At 39.6% G+C, this 24,048-nt stretch overlaps 1 protein-coding gene across 1 annotated transcript; it reads left to right on the top strand.

Moving 5' to 3' along the window:
• tet2 (tet methylcytosine dioxygenase 2) lies at window positions 1-23,074 on the top strand. Its single transcript, XM_026359746.1, has 10 exons — window positions 1-376; window positions 16,193-19,147; window positions 19,228-19,318; window positions 19,408-19,501; window positions 19,607-19,815; window positions 20,035-20,185; window positions 20,268-20,357; window positions 20,676-20,813; window positions 21,010-21,364; window positions 21,666-23,074. Exons 2-10 carry the CDS (start codon window positions 16,237-16,239, stop codon window positions 23,003-23,005), a joined length of 5,379 nt encoding a protein of 1,792 aa, XP_026215531.1. The 5' UTR covers window positions 1-376; window positions 16,193-16,236; the 3' UTR covers window positions 23,006-23,074.
• Window positions 23,075-24,048: the final 974 nt, after the last annotated feature.

The raw sequence follows: 24,048 nt of genomic DNA, 5'->3' as shown, positions 1-24,048 counted from the left end.
AAAAAAAGAGGAGGGAGCAGAGAGGGCAAAGAAAACCTGTCTCTTTGTGTAGGAAGGACTCAGCAGGAAAGTTATTTTATGATTATTTGAGGTTGCCAGCAAAGCAAGGCTCCTTCCCCTGACCTGCAACATCTTGCCTCTGCGCCGTTGCACTAGAGTCACATACGAGTGTGCTTCACAGGCCGGCAAACAGCGACACCAGGGCTTCTCCTGATGATGAGAGCTGACGTCAGACTGGTTTCCATGAATATTGATGTGGAGGATAGTCTGTTTCATAGAACAGAAGGAGGCAAGATGGCTGCCCTTTAGGATTGGTTAAAGAGGAGATCCAGACGTTTTTTGGAATTTCTACAAAGTGGAGGGACGTAAAAAGGAGGTGAGAGTTTGCTCGGTGTGCTAATACCCTGCTTAGCCTTTTCCACTTAAACTTTGGCTGTATTTTTGGTGGGTTTTGTCAGGCGAGGCGTAGCAAATGTCCCCCACCGTATAAGCAAGAGCCAACATAATAAGGAGGGGATATTAGATAAAGGTACTCCAACATGGCTGACAATTTTCTTTCTTTTTTTTTTTGCCAGCTTGAACTCAAAGACACCCTTTATGTTTTCCTGTGTTCTGTGTTCACTCAACTTCCTACATGCTTTTGAATGCATCATAGGAAACGGTGTACTTAGACTGCTTGTTCAGGAGTTTTTCTTGAACCATAATGTATGCATGTACAATGCTCTTTTTCTCTTCTTAACAATTCAATCTTTCTTTCTTATGAGCTATATATTATTAAAGAGGTGTTTGAGTGTGTCATATATATGTGTTTTTGCACGAGTGCCTTTGTTTTAGGAGTGCGAACACATTTTTAACATTTTAGTGCAATTAAAGATAATTACAGAAAGATTATATTTTTTATTAAATATGTTTATGTGGATGCAGTTTTATCTCCTGTAACTTATTTTCTATATAGTTTGTGGTGTTCAGGAGGGAGACTGTATGTAGGACAGCAAAAGTCCAACCTGGACAAGTCTATTAAGTGCATATTTGTCTGCACAGCGGTGGAGCTGAAATTGCTTCTGGCTTTGTGTATCTCTGTGAATCAGCTTTTATTGATTTCAACGCCGAATGACAAGTAGACACAATGGCAAATCAGAAAAAAAAAGCAAACCAGAGGAGAATAGTGGTGATAGAGTGAAGAGAAGGGAGACAAGGTCAGAATGTGCTGAAGGAACTGAAACTCAATCCTACTGCACCATTAACTGAATGGTAATTCTGGAGCAGGTTTTCTTTGCCCCCCCCCCCTCTTTTTTTTTAACTAGAGGCTAAAAAGGGGATTGTTGCAACAACAAATATATTAAAATTTACTACTTAAACCAATAGTATCTTTAGTGGCAACACTGTATTTTGTTGGGAATGCAGTGTAAGCAGTAAATGTCATAACAAACATACTGGTGTGTTGTTTTGAACACAGACTTATTGACAACTAGATTATTGACAATACAAAGAGGAATGTGTGTCTTGTTTGTGTGTCTTGTTTGTGTGATTTATAATCATTTTAAAGGGGCTCGTTTAGAAAATGGTGACCAAGTATTTGTGGAAACAGAGAAATACACTAGAGTGATATCTGGGCGATATATATTGTATTTGTATATAGAAATGTGTTAGTTAAGTACATGATAACATCAGATTAGTTATAAAACATCAGGACTCATCTCAATTAGCAGATAGCTCATTATTATTTCTTTGCTTGAATTCACAAAGTTCTACTACAAGATTAACATCTGAATAGCCCATTAGAATATAACAGATCTCCCTCAGGTTTGTGTATTGGGTTGTATATTCTACTGACTGCAGTCGTAATGTAGTCACAGCATGGCCTCAGGTGAAAAACAAAGTAAAGGCATGACTGCAAGAATAATGACAGACTTTTGTTTGGGCACTGTAACTTAACAGTGTTGGCTGCCTGCATGTGAAATGCAGGACTTTAGCTTTATCTTTCAACATTGCCCGTGTTTTACTGTATGATATCTGGAGGTTAAAGCTAGCAGTAAACCGTGCTTCACTGATCAAGCGAAAATAATGGCAGAATGAAGAAGAAGAAACCTTTGTGTTGTTTGTTGCAACGCTGCACAAGTATCTGCTTGTTGTCGAAGAGAATGCCAATTTTTAGTCCAAGTGACCTTAGTCCTGTCAGAAAGCCTTTGAAAAAGCAATGGTAGTTTACCCCCTGAAGCACCAGCATCGTTATGTTTTGATTTGTCACTGGCTTTGTGCTTAAGCTGGATGTTCTCCATAATATTCATAAAGCATATTGTGTCTGCATGAGATGTCATGAATGTGTGTGTGTATTTCCATGTATGACCATGCCCTTTTCATAATGTTAAGGCAATGTAACCATGTCTCAAAGATCTGATTAAGTCATGTCAACATGATTAGTCATTATGTTGAAATTAAAATTAAATGCTAATAATTAAATTAGGTAACTACTCTGTAAGCACATCACATTTATTAAATACCTACTACATAGTTTCACTGCATTTCATCTAACATTGCACGCTAAGATAAGCTCAACAAGCACAGTATGTATATATAAATATATATGCACATATTAATAGTTGTCATATTGTAGATGTACAAGTTATGTTCCCCTTTGTGTTCAGTTGCAGGATGTGCAAATGCTAATCCTGCCCTAACTCCACATTATAAAATTAAAAAATTAAAACACACTATCTTACTGGATGTGTTTTCATGAGTCTCTGCATGCACACCAGCAGCTGAAAAGGCACCACAACATTAATGGGCCCATAGGGAGCTGACTGGGGGAAGGGCCACATAGATCAATCACATGCACATAGCTTCTCTCATCTATCTACACCTACAGATAAAACTGTGTGGTTGGATTGCTCTTTCGTCATGGCTGTAAGTCCCCTTTATGTCATTCCTAGGGCAAAGACAATATCACCTTTGGGAAGAATGTCCAGTTGCCATAGCATTCTACAACAATGCTGTCCACTTACATTACCGAAGCCTTTACCCCAAGCCCTCACCTTTGACCCTACTCTATCCAGCCCAGGCATCGTATTTCTACCCAGGGGCTGTGGCACAAATGACACAAAGAAACTGCCCCAGTGGCAGGCTAGACATTTTAGATTGCACTACCTGCTGGCTGGTCATAGCTCGACTGCTTTCCTGAAACAAAATGGCAATACACTGAGCACTGTATTGATTTCTCTAATATTGATTTTCTTCTTGTCTGGGCGTTGTTTGCTCACAGAGAGCAAGGGAGAAGCAGCAAGGCACATTCATGTGTTTCTGCAAAAGAATCTGAGCACTATAATGTAGATTTACACAGATTTGTTTATATTTGCATTGAAATAACCATCAATAATGAAGTGTGAAATTAACGAAAGCAAACATGCAAACTAGTACTAAAATGCAAAAGTGCAAATAAAAGTGGATTGGTTGGATAATGCTGCACAAGTGCCTCTGGAATTTGAATAGCACAGGTTTAATTTCAAGTTTTTTTTAGCATGACATGTTGTTTTACCAATTACTGGACACTTATCCATGATGTATAAGTTGACCAGTTCAGATGCATAAAACATATTAACAAGCATATTTGTCAAACCAGATATACACCAAACACCAACAGGAATCTTGGATTTCCATACTATCAGGGCCCTACACTGTTAGAAAGACTTCAGTTTAATTAGAACGTGGGATTAGTTTATTGGTCAAAGCTGCAAATGTGTAAATGTGTTTAAGTTGTTTAATGTTTGAGATGCAAAAGTGTTCCAGATCCATTGTGAATCTCAAACATGACTCTTGTCTTTCTTTTTAAACAAGGCCGCGTGTTGTTAGCGGGCTGAGGCGTAATTATGGAGTGGGAGTGATAAGGCCGTGTTTGAGTGGCACAGGGCCGGAGGGAGTGTTGCTGGCCCTGTGAGCATGTATCGATGTCAGGGTTTACCTCAGGGGTGAGACAGCAAGGGCAGCGACTCAAAAGCTTCCTCCACGTGAGCACACGCACATGGCCGCTGTGTTTACAAACACTATCCTGGCATTCTGCAGAGAGGGAGGCAAGTGAGATGTTGCGTAACCACCCCAAAGCGAATAGCATCACTTCCCGCCTCTCGCCAAGCCGCTGCTACTACGCTTGAACAATCTTCTTGAAAGCCGTTTTCGCCAGTTCCGCTGCTAGAAGTTGAGAATAAAAGAGATATTAACATCAGAGCCAGAACAGCGTGTGTGTGTGTGTTTGAGAACGTGGCGAGGCTAAGAGCAGGCCTTTTCTCATAGTGATGCCACTCTGATCGCTAATAGCTCATGCCCAGGTGAAGGCCTTAACAGTGCCAGATGCAGGAGATGAAAGTGTCTCTTCCAAGTCCGTTTACAGGTCTACAGCTCTTTCTCTTACATTGCACTCCTTCAAATAAAAATTTACTTGGATTTATTAGAATGAAAGAACCTTTACTGATTCAAGCTCTTGGGAGGATTGGTAACATCATTCACTTGGCTTGGTTGAAAAACTGCTGGTGTTTTTCTGTGGAGAATGGAAGATGCCTTCTTACCATAAAAGATGTGGCCTTTTTAAACAATGGTGTAACAATGTGCGATGACACAGCAAACTCGCACACAGGCCGTCAAGGCCCCTTCCAAATCTTGAGGTGACCTAACCTCATAGTAGGGTCTGACCTTTAGTAAGACTCTAATGTCAAAATGTATAAAGGTCAGTTCCAGTTAAATCTAATCTGTGACAAAGAGTTTTAATCCCTGAACGGTTCATTGGAAAAGAGTTTGCTTTCAGGACAATATAGCTCATCATAAAGCATTTTCTGCTAAACAATGGGCTAATCTAGATCTATATCTGGAAAGCAATTTCCATGGCTAATGCCCATTACATGATGTGCAAAGCTCTGTCATTTTAGTGCAATCTCAAAGGGGTCTGCAGTAATCCAAACAACTGCTTCTGATGGCAGTTTACTTTTATTTAAAATGGCTGTCAGACAGAGACAGTTTGATTACTGCAACTACTACTGAAAAGGTTGGGACCCGTAGCCCTTTGTTGTACACAAAGAAAGACAGCTGGTCCTGAATGTCATTTAGAAGAGCTACCCAACGCTTTGAATGACATCACTATGTACTACTCAAGCTTCTGAGTTGCTCAGGCTCAATATTAAGTTTCCTAATTGGAATGAACGAATGCAGCAGCTGGTGATTTTCTGAGCCGGGCTGCTCAGTGACAATCACTTCCACAAGCCTTCCACAGACCTTATTTAGGACCCTAAATAGTTAAACATCTCAGTATTTCCTGTTGATTTGCAAAGCTGTGCAAAGGGTTAAGAGCTGAAGCAATGAATCACTGCAAATCAGAAGAATTTGTGATTTTCATTGAATGAGAGTCACATAGCTCCCACTCAGAAAGAGGGAGCTTATCAACAGGGGTTTAAGTAAGGCTGCTTTGAATCCAGTGGGGGGAAAGAATATGACTACATTTGCACTCCAAAAGACAAAATAGCATAAGATTGCATATGAATTTGTCTTTGTCTTGTTGTCTTTTTGTCTGATAAACAGAAGCAATAAAACTAGATGACCAAACTTGCCTGTTGTTCACAGTAACACTATCTGTAGTTCGATCTTGCATAAAACCTAAATCTGCCCTGGTATTTAGCCCATTTAGAATTCCTTCACTGCCATGTTGTGTGCCATGTTTTCATTTCCCCCTTATAATAATGTTTCCCTTTGCTCTGTTTACTGTTCACCTCCGCTTCCTGTTTAATTGGAAGCTGGTTTGGATTTGGATCATGCAAACAGAGAGAAAATATTTGCTAAATAAATGTGCCTGTGAGTTAATCACATGCAAAAAGTAAAAAAAAAAACTGGAGGGTGAAATTAAACACAAGAATTGGAATTTGTACATCACTTGGTTTTTTGTGTGTGTGTTCCATTTCCTGGCTGATTGTAGTGGATGTGAAAATGAACAAAGAGGAAAATGCCAATGTAAAGACTTCCTTCCTTATCCTTACTGTTTTAGCTGAGAGCAAGTAGAGTAACTTTCTAACCTAAATTCAGACAGAAGTGCACTAGAATTGTACCAATTAAGGTTTTATGGCTCAATATGCACAATTTCAAAGCTGTTAGTCCGGGTTTCTAAATATGTGCCATTATTGATTTCCTGGCAGGATCAATGCATACAGAGCACATGTGCACGCCACAGCTCAGCCTATTCTGCTGTCAGCCACTCTGGGATAATGTTTAGACCAGATGGGCTCTGGAGTGCTCCTAAGATGGTCGCCATGGCTACCATACACTCTGAAAGAAATTAACTTGGTGAACTGCGCACAGTTCACCAAGTTAGTCATTGACTACTGCATAGACAAAGGGTTAGAGAGGAAAAAGGACAGGCAGTTTGGAAGGAAAAGTGAAGGGTTGTGGGGAGGTTACTGGGTTTGTATGCTCAAAAGCCCATTACTTAATTAGAGCCTCCATGTGATGCAGCTCGAAGGCACAGAATAAGGATTTGACTCTGCATGTGTAAGCCTTGCACAGGGTGATCCCATGCAGGGTTAGGGTTATTTTTCAGGTTGTGTCAATTAAACAGGAAAAATCCAAGACTAACGGGTTTATGATGTCAGATGTAGGCTAATGTTCAACTGCTGTCAACTATGAGGATTACCCTGTAATGGAAAAACATCCTACACTGACTGTCTTTGAGCAAAGTCACTGTTTCACTGAAATGGTTTTTGTATTTGGAGGGAAAGTTGATGCTTAAGAGATCTGATCTATGATAGTGCAGGCTGTTATTAGCAGTAACTTAGACAGTTTTGGTTTTAGTCATTTCATCCTATTTCTTTGTTATATTTACAAATAAGTAAAGAAATATATTTATTACTGTTGAGTCTAAACAGATCAGGTTGAGCAAACAAAGTGTAAATGTCGACTGTTCCAGCAAGATCTTTTGTGCATATTGGAAGTTTTTCTAGAATACCTGTCAAACAAGTTGTATCAGAAATGTACAGACGTGTGGGTTGTCACCGGCAGCAAAAAGCTGTTGAGTTCTTCACACCCATGTCATCTACAAACACAAGAACATCTTTTATCAAGTTATGAGCACATTACAATACGTGAAAGTAGAAGACCAAACTTGCCATTTGGTTATAATAACACTATCTGTAGTTCAGTCTGGCATGAAACTTAAATGTGCCCTGATATTTAGAATGTGAATATTTTCCATCTCTCACCTTTGCAGAAATCTTCTTCATATACACTGACTAATCACACATTTAAGAATCCAAACCTTAATGCACAAAATAAGGTAAAACTCAGGTATAAAATAAATAAATTGTGTCTGCTTTAAAATTCCCTATCTAATTTAACAACCTCAAGACAAAGGTCCTGAAGGATTCGTTGATCAGTCTGAGGGCTTTGGATCCACAATATGGACTGGGTCAAGTAACTGTCAGCAGACCAGCCCGTTCAACATTGCTCGACAAAACCAGTCGTGTTTTTGAGTCCTTTTTAGGTTGACACAAATCACAGACTCCTGTATTCCTTGGAAGAGAACCTTGGGATTATTTAGGAGTAAATATGTTTTACAGTCTGTTCTGAGCTCCACAAACAAATAGACCACTTAACCCTGCACAACATTATGAAATAATCTTGGATTAGTGTTGACATTGATCTTAATTATGGCTTTGAGCATTTGGATAGAGCTTATTATTATGATGCAAGTTGATATAGCCTGTCTTTTCCATTACAGTTTATCTTTTAGACATGAAGGGAGGTCTACTGAGCAAATACACAGACTCCTGTGTATTTAATTCAAATACAACAATAAACTAAACTTTTTCCAGCTTTGCTTGTTTCTCCTTTTGAGTATTTGAGCTTTACAACAGAGCCATTTTAGCCATTGAACTATGTAGTTAAGAAATGTGTTTTGTAGTTATTAATACAGCCTCTACTTTAACATTGACATTGTCTTTTCTGTCTCCACGTATCAATATATGGGCCTGAGACCTTTTTACACATTTGTTATATCAAAACAGACATATATTATTCAATGCATGAAATAATAACTCAATAATAAATCAATACAAAGAAGGTGAAGAGACAAAAAGCTACAGGAGCACGAAGTCTGCCCCGGGATCTGCCCAAGTCGGCCACATCTGTCTTCCATTAGACATAAAGAACAATGTAGATTGTACAGATTCTTTCTTCTTTCAGTGGGGGAGGAGGCTCTCTAGGGAAAGAAAGAATTACAAACAGAATTGCATGTCCTCTGTATTTGTGTGGTAACATTTTAATCTTATCCTCACATGCAAACATGAAAAATCAAGATACCACGTAGCATTTACACATATTTGCATGCATACTTAGTTAAATAGCTGATTTCCCAACACAGGCCTTGAAATTTAGACATGTAAGAATTAGATATGTAAGAAGATTTTCTGCCTTGTCTTTAACTGGAATAGTGAGTCTGTTTTTGTCTGTTGAGAAGAGGAAAGAAAAATAGAACTACTGCTGCAGGCTGTCATGAGACACAGCCATCATTACGTCAGACAGTCCTAGTTACAGTGAGCATCAACAGGAAACTGCACTACCTGGCAGAAAAACATAAACTGAAGGCTGTACAGTGCAAAATTAGTATCCTTCCTCTTGCATCAAATGTTAGTGTTAGTGTTAGTGCATTTCAATGTAAAATGGAAAACTTTACATGTCCCAACAGATATGAGCAGAGTTAATGTATATGAATAAATTTGGTTCACAAACATCCTGGTATTAAAACCACCAGGATATTATTGCAGGTGGAGTAACAAGAGAATAAACAAAACACCTTTGCTGGTAACACGGCTGCTATGGCTAGCTGCTGAAGCAGAATGAGAGAGTGGGATGGACCTCCAGGTGTAGAAGTCACATGGTGGGTTGGGAGGAGAACACCTGCTTAGTATACCCATCCGCTTAATTGCCTTTTGTTAGATGAGAAGATTGGTTATTGTTGTTGTTAAATTAGCTCAAAGATTGGAAACAGATGGAAAAAAGTCTGATTCGGTTCAAAGTCTAGCTCTGTCTACAGTATAGGTTGCAAAACAGAACCTCTACAGCTCACTAATGAACACTAAATGTCATATACGTGTTACACAACCTTTCCTTCCTGAAAGAGACAAATGTGGTACAATACCAGAAAGTATGGTAAACATTTCCCATCACTTCTGGTTTTGTGCTGAGAAGATCAGCTTAAAAGTAATAGTCATTTGCTTGCTATGAATCCTTCAGACATATTTACACTTTTTAACTCTTAAATTTTTTATCAGCTGCTGCTTTGCGTAAAATTTCACACAAACTTTGACCATTGTAGAGCTGTTTTTCCCTGCTTCAAGTCTCTATGCTAACCTATGCTAACCAGCTGCTCATATAGACTATGTAGACTTGAGAGTGGTGGATCCAAAAATGTCAAACTAAATTTTTAAAGGAAGAGAAAATGATGGGTTCATAGATTCTACAAAAACAGATTTGAATATCTACTCTTCTTTGGATCTGGCTTTAATGCACAACAGATGAGGAAAATGTCCAGATCAGACCAGTGCGTGTGGTATACTTTTATCTATTATGGTCTTGTTCAAGATTTCATTTCCATGTTTAGTTTGTTTAGATATTTAATCTTTCTATGGAAGCTGAAGTTCTATCAAGACTGTAAATGCCACATGTTTCTAAGGATTATAGAAATGACTGCAGACACAGGAGGCCTTTGTTTCATAGCCAGAGTGGAGTGTGTCATATGTTTAGAATGAGACAGGGGGCACAAACAACCATGTGATGTGAAATGTACAAACTGCATGAGTGTGCCGTGTGACATAAATCAGAAGTGTTGAGATGAATGACTGAGTGACTTGGTGGGATACAGAGGATGAATGAACATCTGTCTGACTGTGCCTGACGAGCATTTGATCATCAGTTACAACACATGCTACTCTGCCTTTACTTTATATTGTGCTTTACGACTGGTGTGTTCTGACCTTTCGAATACAATCCCTTAAATTTTCACCAAAACTCTCCAGGAGACTCATCTCCCAAAGTTCTTACACCATCTATATGTCTTAATATAAAATATCTACACTGATATGTAAAAAGAATAATTACACACCACCTTAAATCACACAAATATGTATCCATATGGTGTTGACAGAGCTTTTTCAGGCTGTTCAATAATCATTGGCATCAAAAACTGGACCTAGTACATAGCCTGAAGCATGTAACATGTATGTCAGTAATTCACATTTAGATTTTAATAGGATCTTTGAGAGATTATGTACTGTTTTGAGCCCACGTCTTTGTTTACATGGCCAGCTGGAATGCAGGATAGTGGAAATGTTGTCTGAGGTCATGAGGTTTGCAAAGCAGCGATCCCAGCTCTATATTTGCAGTAGGGATTTAAAACAGTGTAGAATGCAAGTCATCTGACCTAATTACACTGGTAAGGGTTGCTAGGGATGAGGTTTCACTCGCAGCTCTACTGAATGCACTCTTACTGTCCAACTCCAGCCTGTTCAGTCTATACACTAATTGTCAAATGTGATGTTTCCATACCATGATTTGTCTTTATGTGTGACTGAGTAAGAGGTGAGAGGTTATTTAATTTCCTAAATTTCTAGAAGGGTATCTTACTTTATTTTATGCTGGCTCCCCTGAGGCTCATACATTTAAACTTTACTGACTAAATATACAACAGCACTGGCACCGTCATAGTCTAGAGATGTATCCCAAACCATTACATTTACAGCAATGGCAAAGTTTTTTTAATTTTAGTAATTCTTCAATGGAAATAGCTTTTTAAAAATATGTTTAAATACTTTCATGTTTTCATATGAATATGTAACTGAACAATTAAATAAAAAGATATAGTTTAATACTTACAGGTAGTCATACTTAAGAGCTTTAAATGCAGTTTGTACAATTATTGTCAAACTTAGCCTGGTCACTTTAAAATTGTGTTAAAAGTTGTAGCTCGTATAGCATTAGAAATTATTTATAATGGTAGAGGTATGGTTTGTTAAAGTTATATTATTCTGTCAGGTTATATTTTGTTGAAAATTAGTGCATGTGGCTTTTACCTTTACAAAGCAGTCTCAGAATTTATAGTCTCTGGACTGAATGCAGTCTCCATGTTCTTATCTTTTAAACAGGAAAACACCAATGAGCCCATTTATGCAAAGAAAAGGAAATGTACACTTGAGATTATGGCTTATTCTGGGGACTATACTGCAAAACAGTGGTGTGGCTTGGCAAGTGTGTGTTTGATTTACAGAGCTGCTCTACATCGCCCCTTCTTTAGTTGTTGCTCCTCCTCAGCAGGAGCTGAGCCTAGCCTAGATGCCTAGGTCTTACCCTGAAAGTGCAGAGACCTGAGTCTCACAGCAGCTGTCGTTAATAGTGAATGTCACATACGGCTGCCAAGTCACGCCAAATAGACCCCATCTACTATGGCAGCTCTCATATTTCACTAGCTCTGTCTGCAAATAACAAAGCATAGCACAACTCCAATGCATTAACCTCTATTAAACCAGTGCTGGGAAGATAAAGCATCACATCAAACTACTGAAAACTATAAAATACCCTTTTGTTTATAATTAATTTATTATTCTCTAGTAAAGACAAAAAGATGACCTTTCAGAAAGTCTATGGACAAAAGAAATTAGACTGTATATTAAAGCAAAGCATATTAAACACACTCAGCTGGCATGTGTATTAAATCACACCCTTAAATAACTCTAAAGTAAATCTATCTTTGCCTGCAAGCAAATACATAACTACAGAGGCAACAGCTACAACAGTCCTTAGCAACCAGGTTCATAACTACACAGGCTAGACTGAACAGGAGGGAAGTGCTGTAGATGAACAGCAGATACAAGTACAGAGGAAGTGTAATTACAGGGCAGAGGACTGGAGGTGGGGCTGTGGAAGAGGGAGGGAAACCAAACAACAGCATACAGAGAAACTGACTTCTGGAGGGAAAGGAAGCTTTGTTGGGAATCTAGTTCAAGCCAAGCAAGTCGAGTAATTTCACAAACTGAAAAAAGGGCCTCGCTTTCCTGGTGGACATTAGCTACTAGAAAGAAAACCAAAATAGATCAAAGCATGATCGTTTCCATCAGTCGGACAGAGTAAAGCCCCTCCAAAAGCAGTGCCTCTGGTTTAGTTTAAGGCTCTACTTCCGGAGCAAAAATAGATCTCCATGTGAATCTAATAAATAATAATGAATAATCAGACAATACACCAAATAACTTGAAGCACAGTCAAATTGGCGACTCTAGGAAATGTGTGTGTATTTATAAATTTGTACACGTATAGACGAGCACACACTCAGCTGGGATCTCTGGCTTTGTTCTGGCTTTGCAAAGATTTTTTTTGTTGTCAGTGTGGGTGTACCCAACTGTGACAAGCTGCTTGGCTCGGCTCAGTCCTTTGTAAATCCTGGAGTGTCCCATAGGAATGGAGCTGCACAGAGAGAAGCTTAGCACTGGTGTTCACCTCTTCACTTATTGTTTTACACACTGCACGGAGACAAGACAAACAAAGGAATAGTCATGTGAGCTTGCTTAGCCCACCGGAATCAGATGCTTTATGTGTAACAGTTCAAAAAAATATTAAAGCATTAGTTTACTTCTTATTCCCTAATCAATTAAAGTTGGCTACAATGAGAATACATACAAATTCTGTATATGTTAAGCGTATATGGGACATAACTCAGCACTTTTTTTTTTAGGTAAGGGAGAAAATAGTGGCTAATACAAAAATCTTTCACAATCAATTTGCAACATCCACACAGACTGATAGATTGCTGTGTTGTAACCTTGTACAACACAGCAAATGTGTAACTCTGCGCAGCTAAATGCAATGTTTGACTGATCATAATCAGCCTCCATTTCTTCATCTTCTTGCTAACAAGCAACAAAAAACCCAACACTAATTCCCACAGCACATTAGCTGACTTGCCACAGACAGGAACGTCCAAACATCACATTGTATGAATGAAGATGCCTTCTGGATGAAACCAGCATTTGCCATTCATATAATGAGGCATGCTTATTTCACAACTCCCACTTGGTTGTTGCATACTAATTTGTCAAAATAATACGTTTCAATTTTAATAACTTTGACGTAATCCTAAAGAGATCCCCTGTCACTTCTGATTATAGTGCTGGTGGTTGTTTCCCACTGTGGCACTTTACATACAACTGTGTATGACAGCAGGAAAGGGGGGTTTAGTTCTCCAACTTGTTGCCCGAGCAGCTGAATACATTTTCAGGTCTCAGTATTTCAAAGTTTCAGTGATAGAGCTGATGGTGATTTTATTTCAGTTTTGCAACTACATTGCTACTAAAGTATATAATGCTTGATGAATGTTTTATTTTATAAATGTTACATATTATTAAAATTTTTAATTTATTTCTGGTAGATGGATATTTATACTGTATCTGTTACATAATGAGTTCCGTTTTCTCCATTAACTAAATAGTTAAGTCTTTAACTAAATTCTTAATTTTTCCTCTGACATTAAGCAGGCAGTTTTTTTAAAACAAAGATGTGTAGTGAATATTTGTGTTGCAATATACCCAGTTTTTAGACACTCTCAATCCAAGCCACCGGCATTAGAGCTGGCTTTGTTTTCAGTGTGTTTCTTCAGTTTTACACGTGCCAACAGGCAGCTGCCTGCTGTTGTGACAACGGTGGGAGCTTTCAGGCACTCTTGTAACAGCCTGGCTCGTTAGTGGGAGATTTAGCACTCTATCTTTGGGGATCTGGAGGGCTGCTAATGTCCTGGAGGGGTGATTGACACATAGAAGAGATCATTATGTCAGCTAGCTAGTGTGCCTGGGCAGCGCTATGACAGTTTACTTTGTAGAGAGTTTTGGTTCAGACAGTGGATTGGACCACAACTGCAAAAGCATGCTTGTTGCTTCATTCATGGTCAACATAACGAGCTTATTCACTGTGGTAAAGGCAATACACAAGCCTGCAAAAGACTAAGATAAAAGTACACAGACTTTTAAGGTCTTAAATTTCTGTATGAAGTGAAGGCCTTATTACGTGTGCACATGCATGTATTAAATATTTTTTTTCTAACTTAAGTTACCCACCTGCTCAGTGAAACCTAATTTATTTAGGAAGCTCCCATGCATCGCAAAACATTGTAACACATTAGATCAATTTTAAGTCATTATCCAAACAATGTTCATGATTAATATATAATTTTTCTTCAAAAAATGACAGCTCTTCTGCCAGAATCACAGGCAGCTAAAATAAGTTCCAGCTTTAAAAAACAGGCCCAGGGATGATGCATGATTACTGTATGCCAAATGAAACATGCTATAGTGCCTCAGATATTTTTATATATTTCTTCCCTTCCTTTTTCCTTCACAAACATCATCCTGTGTCAGTCTAATGTATGTTTAGAATAATAGCAGGGCTTTGTGGGAATCTAAACCTGTATTCAATTATGTTTTCCAAGGTTATATGGCATAGTTTCCTCAACCATAGCAGGCAGAAGTTAAGTACACACAGATTGTTTAGCAGAGTTAAATTTCTAACATTAATCAGGAAAAGTCAAAATCCACACAACATTCTCTATAACTTACTGGAAACTAAACTGCCTTGATTAACATTTCTTCCCATATATACTGGAGAACATGCTATGCCAAAGCATTTCCATAAAACTAATATAAACTGACCCCCATTTTGACCACCAACTATGTAGTGTGATTGCAAAGATTCGAAAACGGAACTGCAATGCTGTACAGTGCTTGTATGTAGGAAGAAACAAAACCATGACACTAATTAAAGTTTTCTAATCTTCAAGATATGTAGTTAAACAAGTTTGAGGGAAAAACATGACTTATTTGAGAAGATGGCAGTTTGCAGTCTGTGCTATATTTGGTATTGATTGCCAAAATCTTTGCTTAAGTCAGGAATAAAAGTCAAAACCAGGTAAATGAACTTCAGCAGAAAACAAAGATATAAGTGTAACTGTATTGCTTATTGTATATTTAAAGATGACTGAGGAGAAATTGTATTACTGTATTAGGACATCTGACTTATCTTCCTCTCCTGCCAATTATAAATCTCCATAACCGGTACTGTCAACTTCTCTCTTTTTTCAACAAGCTTTTATGTCCAACACTCAGCCAAAACAGTCTTTTACTTTAACACTTAACATTCAAACTGGGTTCCTCTCGGTGCTCATCAGCTGTGATTCCTTCAGCGTCTGCAGGAGAGATGCTTATAATTATGATGGATTAGACTGCAGCTCTTTGTTCCCGCGCACTGCAATTGTTGTGCAGATGCTGTGGATGTGACATGCATTAATAATGGAGCACGGCAGACAAATCAATGCTGTACTGGAACCATTGGAATGTAACTGCTTTGGGCAGAGAGAAAAAATGTTAAATACTTAATCACAATAAAATCAGAATGATTCTCAACCCTCTGTAGATTTTTGTACAAAGTGTTTTATTACCTTATTTGTATTACTTTGTCAATGGACCTATACTTCCTAATTTACAAAAATATTAAAAGCTAGCTTGTCTCATTATTTCTCTCATAATTATGTTATGTTTTGTTATGTTCGGCACTTTTAGGCTTATGTAGCTTCAGTTGTAATTTAAGCGAATACATATGCTTAAATGACAGCTCTGAAAAATAAAAGTCACAGAACTTTATTAGGATGCTTGAGACAGTGTGAGAAACATTTGTGGAGTGAGTTTAAATTTACTCATTACAACTTCATGAGACATAATAGTACAATGCTATAGTTTATCCCTAATAACAAAAAACTGAATTGTATTTGCATATTTGACATTACAATGTGGTAGGGGTGAGGAATACCACAACTCGACAGCTGACAAGCAGCCAACTCTTCCTCCCATCTAGCATCTGGGACATTAACCTTATATCCTAGTGCCTTCAATCAAGTAGACATATGTTTTGTATATATATTCTGTCTTTAAAAATTCTAACTAATGAACAAAACTATTTAAACATGTCCTTAAAATCTCTGAAAAATCTCTGAAGAAAACAAGACATATCTTCCCATTAGGATAGAAGTTTGTATATTTATGAGTAAAATAAATGTATTGAAAGAACATTTATTAATTATTGACTATTTATCTTCTTCTTCTTATCCCCTTCATTCTATCTATCTATCTTCTTACAGGACAGACAAAGGGCAGCTCTGTGGATGGACTCAGAGCAAGCCAGATGGAAACAGAACAGGCCAGACATGAGACGGAAGAAGGTCTGATATTAGCACAATTTGGCACATCCCACATCTCCCACAAACTACAGAATGGAAGTGTATCATCAGAGGGAGATTCTCTGCAGGTCACTGGGGATACGAACTGGAACCATTTCAAACCCAGTATAGGTGCAAACTCCATGAAGAGGCACAAGGACTGCAACAGCCCTTCTTCAATGCAAGGACTGTTCGATCAAGGACCCTACATGATGAATGGAGAATTGGTGAATGGAAATCTAAAGCATGCACTTGCTGAGCAGTCTTTGCTTGTCCACCAACCTAAAAAACTTAAAGTAGATTCTGAGATTAAAATAAATAATATGACCTCCACCTTGGTGGACAACTATTCTGAGTTGACAAAAGCAACAGACTTTTTATGCAATGTCCCACAGACAGATCTTACATTAGACAAGAGGACCAGTAACTTTCCTAATGGAGATATTTTCTGTATGCCAAGGAATAAACAAGTTTCAAATGGTGCTGTATCATCACCCTCAACCATTGAAAGCACTCCAGGTGATCTGTTAGAGAAAACGTTGTCTCAGTATTATCCTGAGCAAGTATCAATAGCACCACAAACATCTGCTGCACAGATAGATGCTGTCAGAGAGTCACTGGCAAATAAGATACCCATTGAAGGTGCTCAGCCCCCCTCTTCAACCTCAGGATTGCCCAATTCAGCCCAAATGCCTGACTCACAACAGCAGCCTGGAGCATCTGGCAATGCTGAAGGAGGCAACAATTACAACTCTGTGAACTATGTAGTGAATGGATACTCCAATGATTTTGGAGCAGCCCACCAGCAGCAACAACACCAGAATCAACAACGGCCACCATCTTACTCTAAGCAGGAGCTGTCTTTATGTCAGTTGCCTGGCATGATTCCACATTCAAATACTGCCAATAGATCAAAACAAAATCAAAATAGCCTACAGTGTTATTCAGATGGTACAAATCATCAAGGTATATACGCAAATGCCAACCAGGAGTTTAATCAGAACTCATTTCGAGAGTGCAATGCTCCTCTACAAGCAACAAAGGCAGATAGTTACGGACCCTTTTCCAACTCGAGGATACAGAAGATGGAGCAAAGTGAAGAACCTGGATCTGGTCAACATCAGCATCATAGCACTGACAGGGGTCATCAGTATGGGATTCAATCCCCAAAATTCAAACAAAATGCTGGAAACTTGCATGGAGCTGACAATGCAGGATCAATAGCACCTAGTCTCCAGCAAGCAGGTCATGGTGAGTTAGAAAATGGGCTGGAGAACATGTCTCAGCAGAGAGATGGATTATCAGGTTCAACTCCCCAACAGAGAGCATGGTTAGAGATGAACTCACATTCCCAGCAGCAAACAGCAAGTGGCCCATCATCTCAGGCACAAGAGCAGGACATGTGGAAGGGGTTCCCTGCTAATCCTCAGTCAGATCAGCAGACAACTAAACCCCACTGTCAGATGTTGGAGCCAAACCCAGAACAAAGATTCCAGACACAGGGAGTTTTCACATGTAGCAGCCATGGATCTAACAGCTTCCAGCAGCAACAGCAGAACTATCTCCAAGCTCAAACACACCACCCTCCAGCTCAGCACAACACTGCCCCTGAGTGGCAGCACTCAAATTCTAAAGCACCTCAAATACAGCAGCATCCACCCCAGAAAATGCCTGAGCAGTGTAACCTCCCACAAAATCAGCAAGCAGAAAGCTTATATCACACCCAGATGAAGTCAGTGCACTTATCTGATGACCCTGACGTTCAGGATATACTGACACCTGGGTTTTTAGTGACACAGCAACAACAACAGCACTGTCATCTTCCACGTCCTCTGTCCCACCCACCACAATTTGAAGAACAGCAGCTCAAATCTCCCAATTACAGACCTCACAGTCAGCCTCAGCCTGGCCAGCAGCAGCTTCAACCCAGCCAACCTCTTAGAAACAATTCTGCGCAATCCACAAACCAACAGCAGAGTGACCACCCAACACTCAGTTACACAACAGAAATGCAACAACTACAACAACAGTATCAAAACTCAGGCAGCAGTAACCTCAAGCAACTTCAACCACAGCGGCCTGACAACCACTGCCACCAGCCCAACCACATGGACTTCCCCCAGACCTCTACACAGTCACAACCTCACTTACCACAAGGTGCGTTAAACCAACAGGTGTCAATGCAGATGTTTCCTAAAGCTGAACAGCAGCTGAAGTTATCATGCGATCAGTTCCATAGAGGACCTCGACTACCTCAAGGACCTGTAGGTTCTCATGGAGACTTTCAGAAGCATGCAGCCCTTCGCGTGCACCTATTACAAAGGCAGGAGCGCCAAGGCCCTCCTCATTCCCCTCAGAGCACTAGTGACCCCAAACATGCCCTGAGAACGGTGAAAATTGAAAATGGACACCGATTTGAGTTTCCTGGTTCACAGCAGCAGGAGCAGCAGTTCCACATGCGAGAGACAGGCATAGGTGGAATTCACATAAAGCAGGAGAATCAACAGTCCATGTGTGAGCAAAGTAAAAAGCAGGGCAGCATCCTGGCCTCTATGGAACAAAGCCTGAGGCAGTACCAGCTTTCACCTGTTTTTGAGAAGAAATCCATTGTCATCAATTCATCAAATAAAGTCAAGGTTGAATCTTCTGGGCCTGTCACGATCCTGTCAACCAACACTGACCTGAGTGGAGTGGAATCATCAGCTGCTGCGTCAGCCACAGTAGTACTAAAGAAACCACCTGATTCCACTCCTAAGAAGGATCACCTCCTACAAAGCTTTGTGGACTCTCCTATGAAGCTACTGGATACCCCTATAAAGAATCTCTTGGATACTCCCATGAAAACACAATACGACATTGCATCCTGCCACTGTGTCGGTGAGTCCCATGACATTGGCTGTAAAACATGATCGACGACTGGAGTACAAATATGAATGTTTGTTCTTTATTATATTTAGAACAAATCTGTGAGAAGGATGAAGGACCATACTACACTCACTTGGGTTCAGCACCTAGTGTTGCTGGTATACGGGAGCTGATGGAGAAAAGGTTAACCACAAATCTGCCCTTTTGAAAAATGAATGTAAATGTAACCACTGTGTAGTGTTTCACTTAAATATCTGCATTCTGTTTTAAAGATCTGGTCTTACTGGTCGTGCCATAAGAATTGAGAAAGTTATATACACCGGAAAGGAAGGAAAAAGTACACAAGGGTGTCCAATAGCCAAATGGGTAGGAACCACTTTTGTATATTTTTTCTTTATTTGTAGTAGAATACTCTTATATTTTCCTGAAATATCTTCACATTGACAAAATCCTATATTAATAATGTTTCAGGTAATTCGTCGATCCAGTGAAGAAGAAAAGCTTCTGGTGCTGGTACGGGAACGTAATGGTCATAAATGTGAGACAGCCTGCATTGTTGTAGTAATCCTGATGTGGGAGGGCATCTTGCCCAGCCTGGCTGACCGCCTCTACCTCGAGCTGAGTGAAACTCTAACAAATCATGGAACCCTCACCCAGAGACGCTGTGCTCTTAATGAGGAGTAAGTGACAACACTACAGAACTAATATTTTTTTCACTAAATCACAGTTGCCCATTTTAGGCATATCACGTGCATTAGCAGTGCTTGGTTCTTATGTTGACTTATGTAGACTTTTTTTATCTTCAGTTCCCAATTTGATTCTCAGTCATCAATTTGGGTCACTAGTGAATTAACCCAGACAGCAATGACACAATATGATTTTTTTTTGTCCTCCTTCAGGAGAACCTGTGCATGCCAGGGGTTAAATCCTGATGCCTGTGGAGCATCTTTCTCTTTTGGCTGCTCCTGGAGTATGTACTACAATGGCTGCAAGTTTGCCCGAAGCAAAATCCCAAGAAAATTTAAGCTATTAGGAGATGATGTGAAAGAGGTATTATAGACTAAATGCACACTATTGCAATATCAAGGTAATATATTTAAAGAAACTCACTATTGCTTATTTTTGTATTCAGGAAGAGAAACTGGAGCACAACTTTCAAAATTTGGCAACCTTATTGGCACCCTTGTATAAAACTTTGGCACCTGAAGCTTATGGAAACCAGGTTGAGTATATCTGGACATTTTACTTGTTGCTTATCAAGTACATCTAAGTATTATAATAAAATATGTAGAATAAAAATGCCCCAATAGTTTAATTGATATTCAGATCAAATATAAATCAAGTATATTTTTTATTTCATACAATATGTATACATTTATTCCATAAGTGCAACCAATATGGGGTATTTCTGAAATTATCAACATTATGGGACAAAGTAGTTGTGTAAAGAAGATTTATATAACTCAATGACTTTTAACAAACCACAGTGTGAAGTCTAAATTTCTCATTAAGATTTATCTACTATTGTTCCTGGAAACAGGTAGAACATGAACACAGAGCAACTGACTGTCGTCTGGGACTCAAAGAGGGCCGTCCCTTTTCTGGGGTCACTGCTTGTCTGGACTTCTGTGCCCATGCTCACAGAGACCTCCACAATATGCAGGGGGGCAGCACTGTGGTAAGCAAAATCTAGGGAATGTCTATGTTTTTAAGTAAGTCTAAAGATGTTATATATGGGACTTGTATTGTAGTTCAACTATAGTTTTGAGGTCTCATCAAACCATGGCTTTAGGGGATATATTTGAATAGCAAAGGCAGACTTATATGATGTCTATGACCTGCCCACCAAACTTTAACTATCTTTGTTTTTCCAGGTGTGTACGTTAACAAGTAAGGATAATCGAGAGATTGGAAAAATACCAGAGGATGAGCAGCTCCATGTCTTGCCTTTGTATAAGCCTTCCAACACTGATGAATTTGGCAGTGAGGATGGTCAGCAAGAGAAAATCAAGTCAGGGGCCATCCAAGTCCTCAGTGTTTTCCGCCGCCAGGTGCGCATGCTTGCAGAGCCCGCCAAGTCTTGCCGACAAAAGAAGTTAGATGCTAAGAAGGCAGCTGCCAACAAGAATGCCATGCTGGACACCTCTAACGAAAAGGCAGAGAAAGCCCTCCTAGCCAAGTCAAAAGCTGGCACTTATGAGAATACTGCACAGAGCACTCCTATGGCAGGTAAAGTAACATTTGTTATGATACATTTAAAAAAGTGTGTCTTTGTTGAGATGTACTGCCAACATATTTAAGTAACACTGAAAACCCAAGAGCAATTAATTAACCCAGTGATTCTCAAAGCCAGTACTAAGGCTATCATGCCCCACTAGTTTTACAGCAGGGTAGCTGGAAAACGGGCAGGGAGGGGGAGTTCGAGGACCAAAATTGACATATGACTGGAGATTTGTGCATTTTTGTTTGTCTTTTTATGCTGCTGCTGCTGCTGCTTATGCCTTTATCTTTTTGGGGTTTTTCTTTCTAGGACCCATTCCAGGTGCTGTGGGAGCAACCCTACAGCTAGGTCATCCAAGACACCCACTTGGGGCCCATCCTCAGCAACTACAGCAACAACAGCACCAGAGCATTCTTCCCCCTTATCCTAGAAATGCAGCCAACTACCCCAGATTTCCCAACCACCCTGGGTCTTTTCCAAGTACTTCCCCTCAGCCACCAACACCAGCCAGTCCTTACCCCTCCCCACTCCATGTACCAAACTCCCTCATTAATGGATCAGGTCGCCCACACCCAGGTTATCAGTCCACTGGAGGAATGCCCCTTGACAATTACCATCCATTTTATGCATCAAACCCAAAGCACTTGGACATGTATCGGCAACAGCGACCAGCGCTTTACTCAGAGCAGCAGTACAGCGTACATCCATATTATGAAGCAAATTATCCACCAAGATACAGTGAGCCAGGCTTACATGTTAATGGTTACAATGTCTCTGGCATGAGGCCAGTTCACCCCATAAGACCTTATGCCCCTTATGGTCCCAATGGAGTCCAAGAAACCCAGTTCATAGACTCCCCCTCAAGAGCACCCTCAGCCCATGGAGGTCTAAACTATCCGGCTGCTGTGAGTAAAAGCAATCAGTTTGGAGGATATCCTAATCCATACCGGAGCCCTCAAATGTTAACCCCAGGCCAAGATTCCTTACATATGCAAATCAAAAAAGAGATGGGTATGCCTGGCCCACAGCTGCTTTCTTCTCAATTAGGTGGTGGGTGTTTAAACCCCGAAATACAGTCAGGGTTAGGTCTGACAAATGGAAGCCACATGGGCGCTGGTATTAAGCAGGAGCCTGGGACACCAAAAACACCCGAAACCCCACAAAAGCCTGAAATGTGGTCAGACAATGAGCACAATTTCTTGGACCCTGATATTGGTGGTGTGGCTGTGGCACCTAGCCATGGTTCAGTACTCATTGAGTGTGCAAAACGTGAGCTCCATGCCACAACACCGCTTAAAAATCCAGATCGGCACCACCCAACACGTATTTCCTTGGTTTTCTACCAGCACAAAAATTTGAATGAGGCTAAGCATGGTTTGGCAATGTGGGAAGCCAAGATGGCAGAGAAGGCTCGAGAAAAAGAGGAAGAAGCAGAAAGGAATGGTGGTGAGGGAACACCTAGCAAAGGAAGCAAAAAGGGTGTGAAGCGCGAGCACCCAGAGACATTAGAAGCCATTGGGGAGCGTTCTTATAAGCGTTTTATCCAAGCACTAATGGAGGGGTCTTTGTCATGCACAACAAACACCTATGTCAGTACATCTCCTTATGCCTTCACTAAAGTCACAGGGCCTTACAGTCGGTTTGTGTAGACATCACAACATTTGAAGAAGAAAATTAAGGTGCTTAATTTCTGGATAAACGTATGTTATCAAATGTGTTGCTTAGAAAAATGAACCTGTGATCAGATGAGATATACATCACCTTTCATATCAGGTCTTTCACTTCTTTAGCAGCCAAGCTTTACTAGTTGACCCTAATAAGGACGTATTTATTTTTGTTTGGCAACTTTGCAAGACATGCTGTCAGAATCTCTGGTGCTTTTAGTCTGATACATAAGGAGCTATTTTTACTGGAAACAAAGTTTCGTTTTTGGTGGCTTTATTTTTCTTACAAGACTTTTTGAGATAAAACACGGTAAACACTTTGTAAATGACAACATTCACGGTGCTAAAGGATGTGCTTATTACCATTTATTTCGATCTGAATGCCTTCACACTATAACCATGACACATTCTACAAGTGGCACTCATTGACCTATGTTAACAGGACATTGAAAATATCATCCCACTCTTAAATCATCAGCATAATAATGTTAATGTCAGTGTTTAATGGAGCACTTGCTGACAGTGACAGTTTTGGTAATACTTTAAAATAATTAAATCTTGGTATATTGTATTGCTACAATGATAGAATCACAAAAATCTTATTTAACAAATTTATAGAGGGTTGGACAAGGAAATCCACAAAACCATTTTCAGTTCATGCAAAAAAGATTTTTAAAACTATTATTGCATTGGTGCTTCTTTCACTTTCCTATGTCATTTATACTGTAAATTGAGCCATTCTTATGGTGCATTTTAAACATTTTGCAGAAAATAATCTAAGTTTGTGTTAAATTACTTTATTCCAGGTTTATTTTGTTATCAGTGACTGTTTTAATGTCCCTTACTGTAGGTTAATTGAACAAACCTGAATTGTGAATATTACATGTAGTTTTATGTCTTTGGTGCTTAGTAAATGTGCTTTTAATACACTGAGGAAAATGAAACAGGGTAGGCTCAGTGTCAGTTTCAGAAGGCAGCTGGCTTGCTGTTGGGTCTATATTGTAATCTAACTGTAAGATAAACCAGTG

The sequence above is a fragment of the Anabas testudineus genome, chromosome 1 (genome assembly GCF_900324465.2).
Source record: "Anabas testudineus chromosome 1, fAnaTes1.2, whole genome shotgun sequence".
In the NCBI taxonomy this organism is placed as follows: Eukaryota; Metazoa; Chordata; class Actinopteri; order Anabantiformes; family Anabantidae; genus Anabas; species Anabas testudineus.
Note: the sequence above shows the minus strand (reverse complement) of the source record. Positions and strands in the feature narration are given on the sequence as shown.

What these genes read in the sequence shown, in the direction of transcription:
- tet2 (XM_026359746.1), top strand. Translation starts at nt 16,237, where the DNA reads ATGGAAACAGAACAGGCCAGACATGAGACGGAAGAAGGTCTGATATTA. An exon ending in GGTGTCCAATAGCCAAATGG is followed by an intron (nt 19,502 to 19,606) that starts GTAGGAACCACT and finishes ATAATGTTTCAG; the next exon opens with GTAATTCGTCGATCCAGTGA. An exon ending in TGCAGGGGGGCAGCACTGTG is followed by an intron (nt 20,814 to 21,009) that starts GTAAGCAAAATC and finishes TTGTTTTTCCAG; the next exon opens with GTGTGTACGTTAACAAGTAA.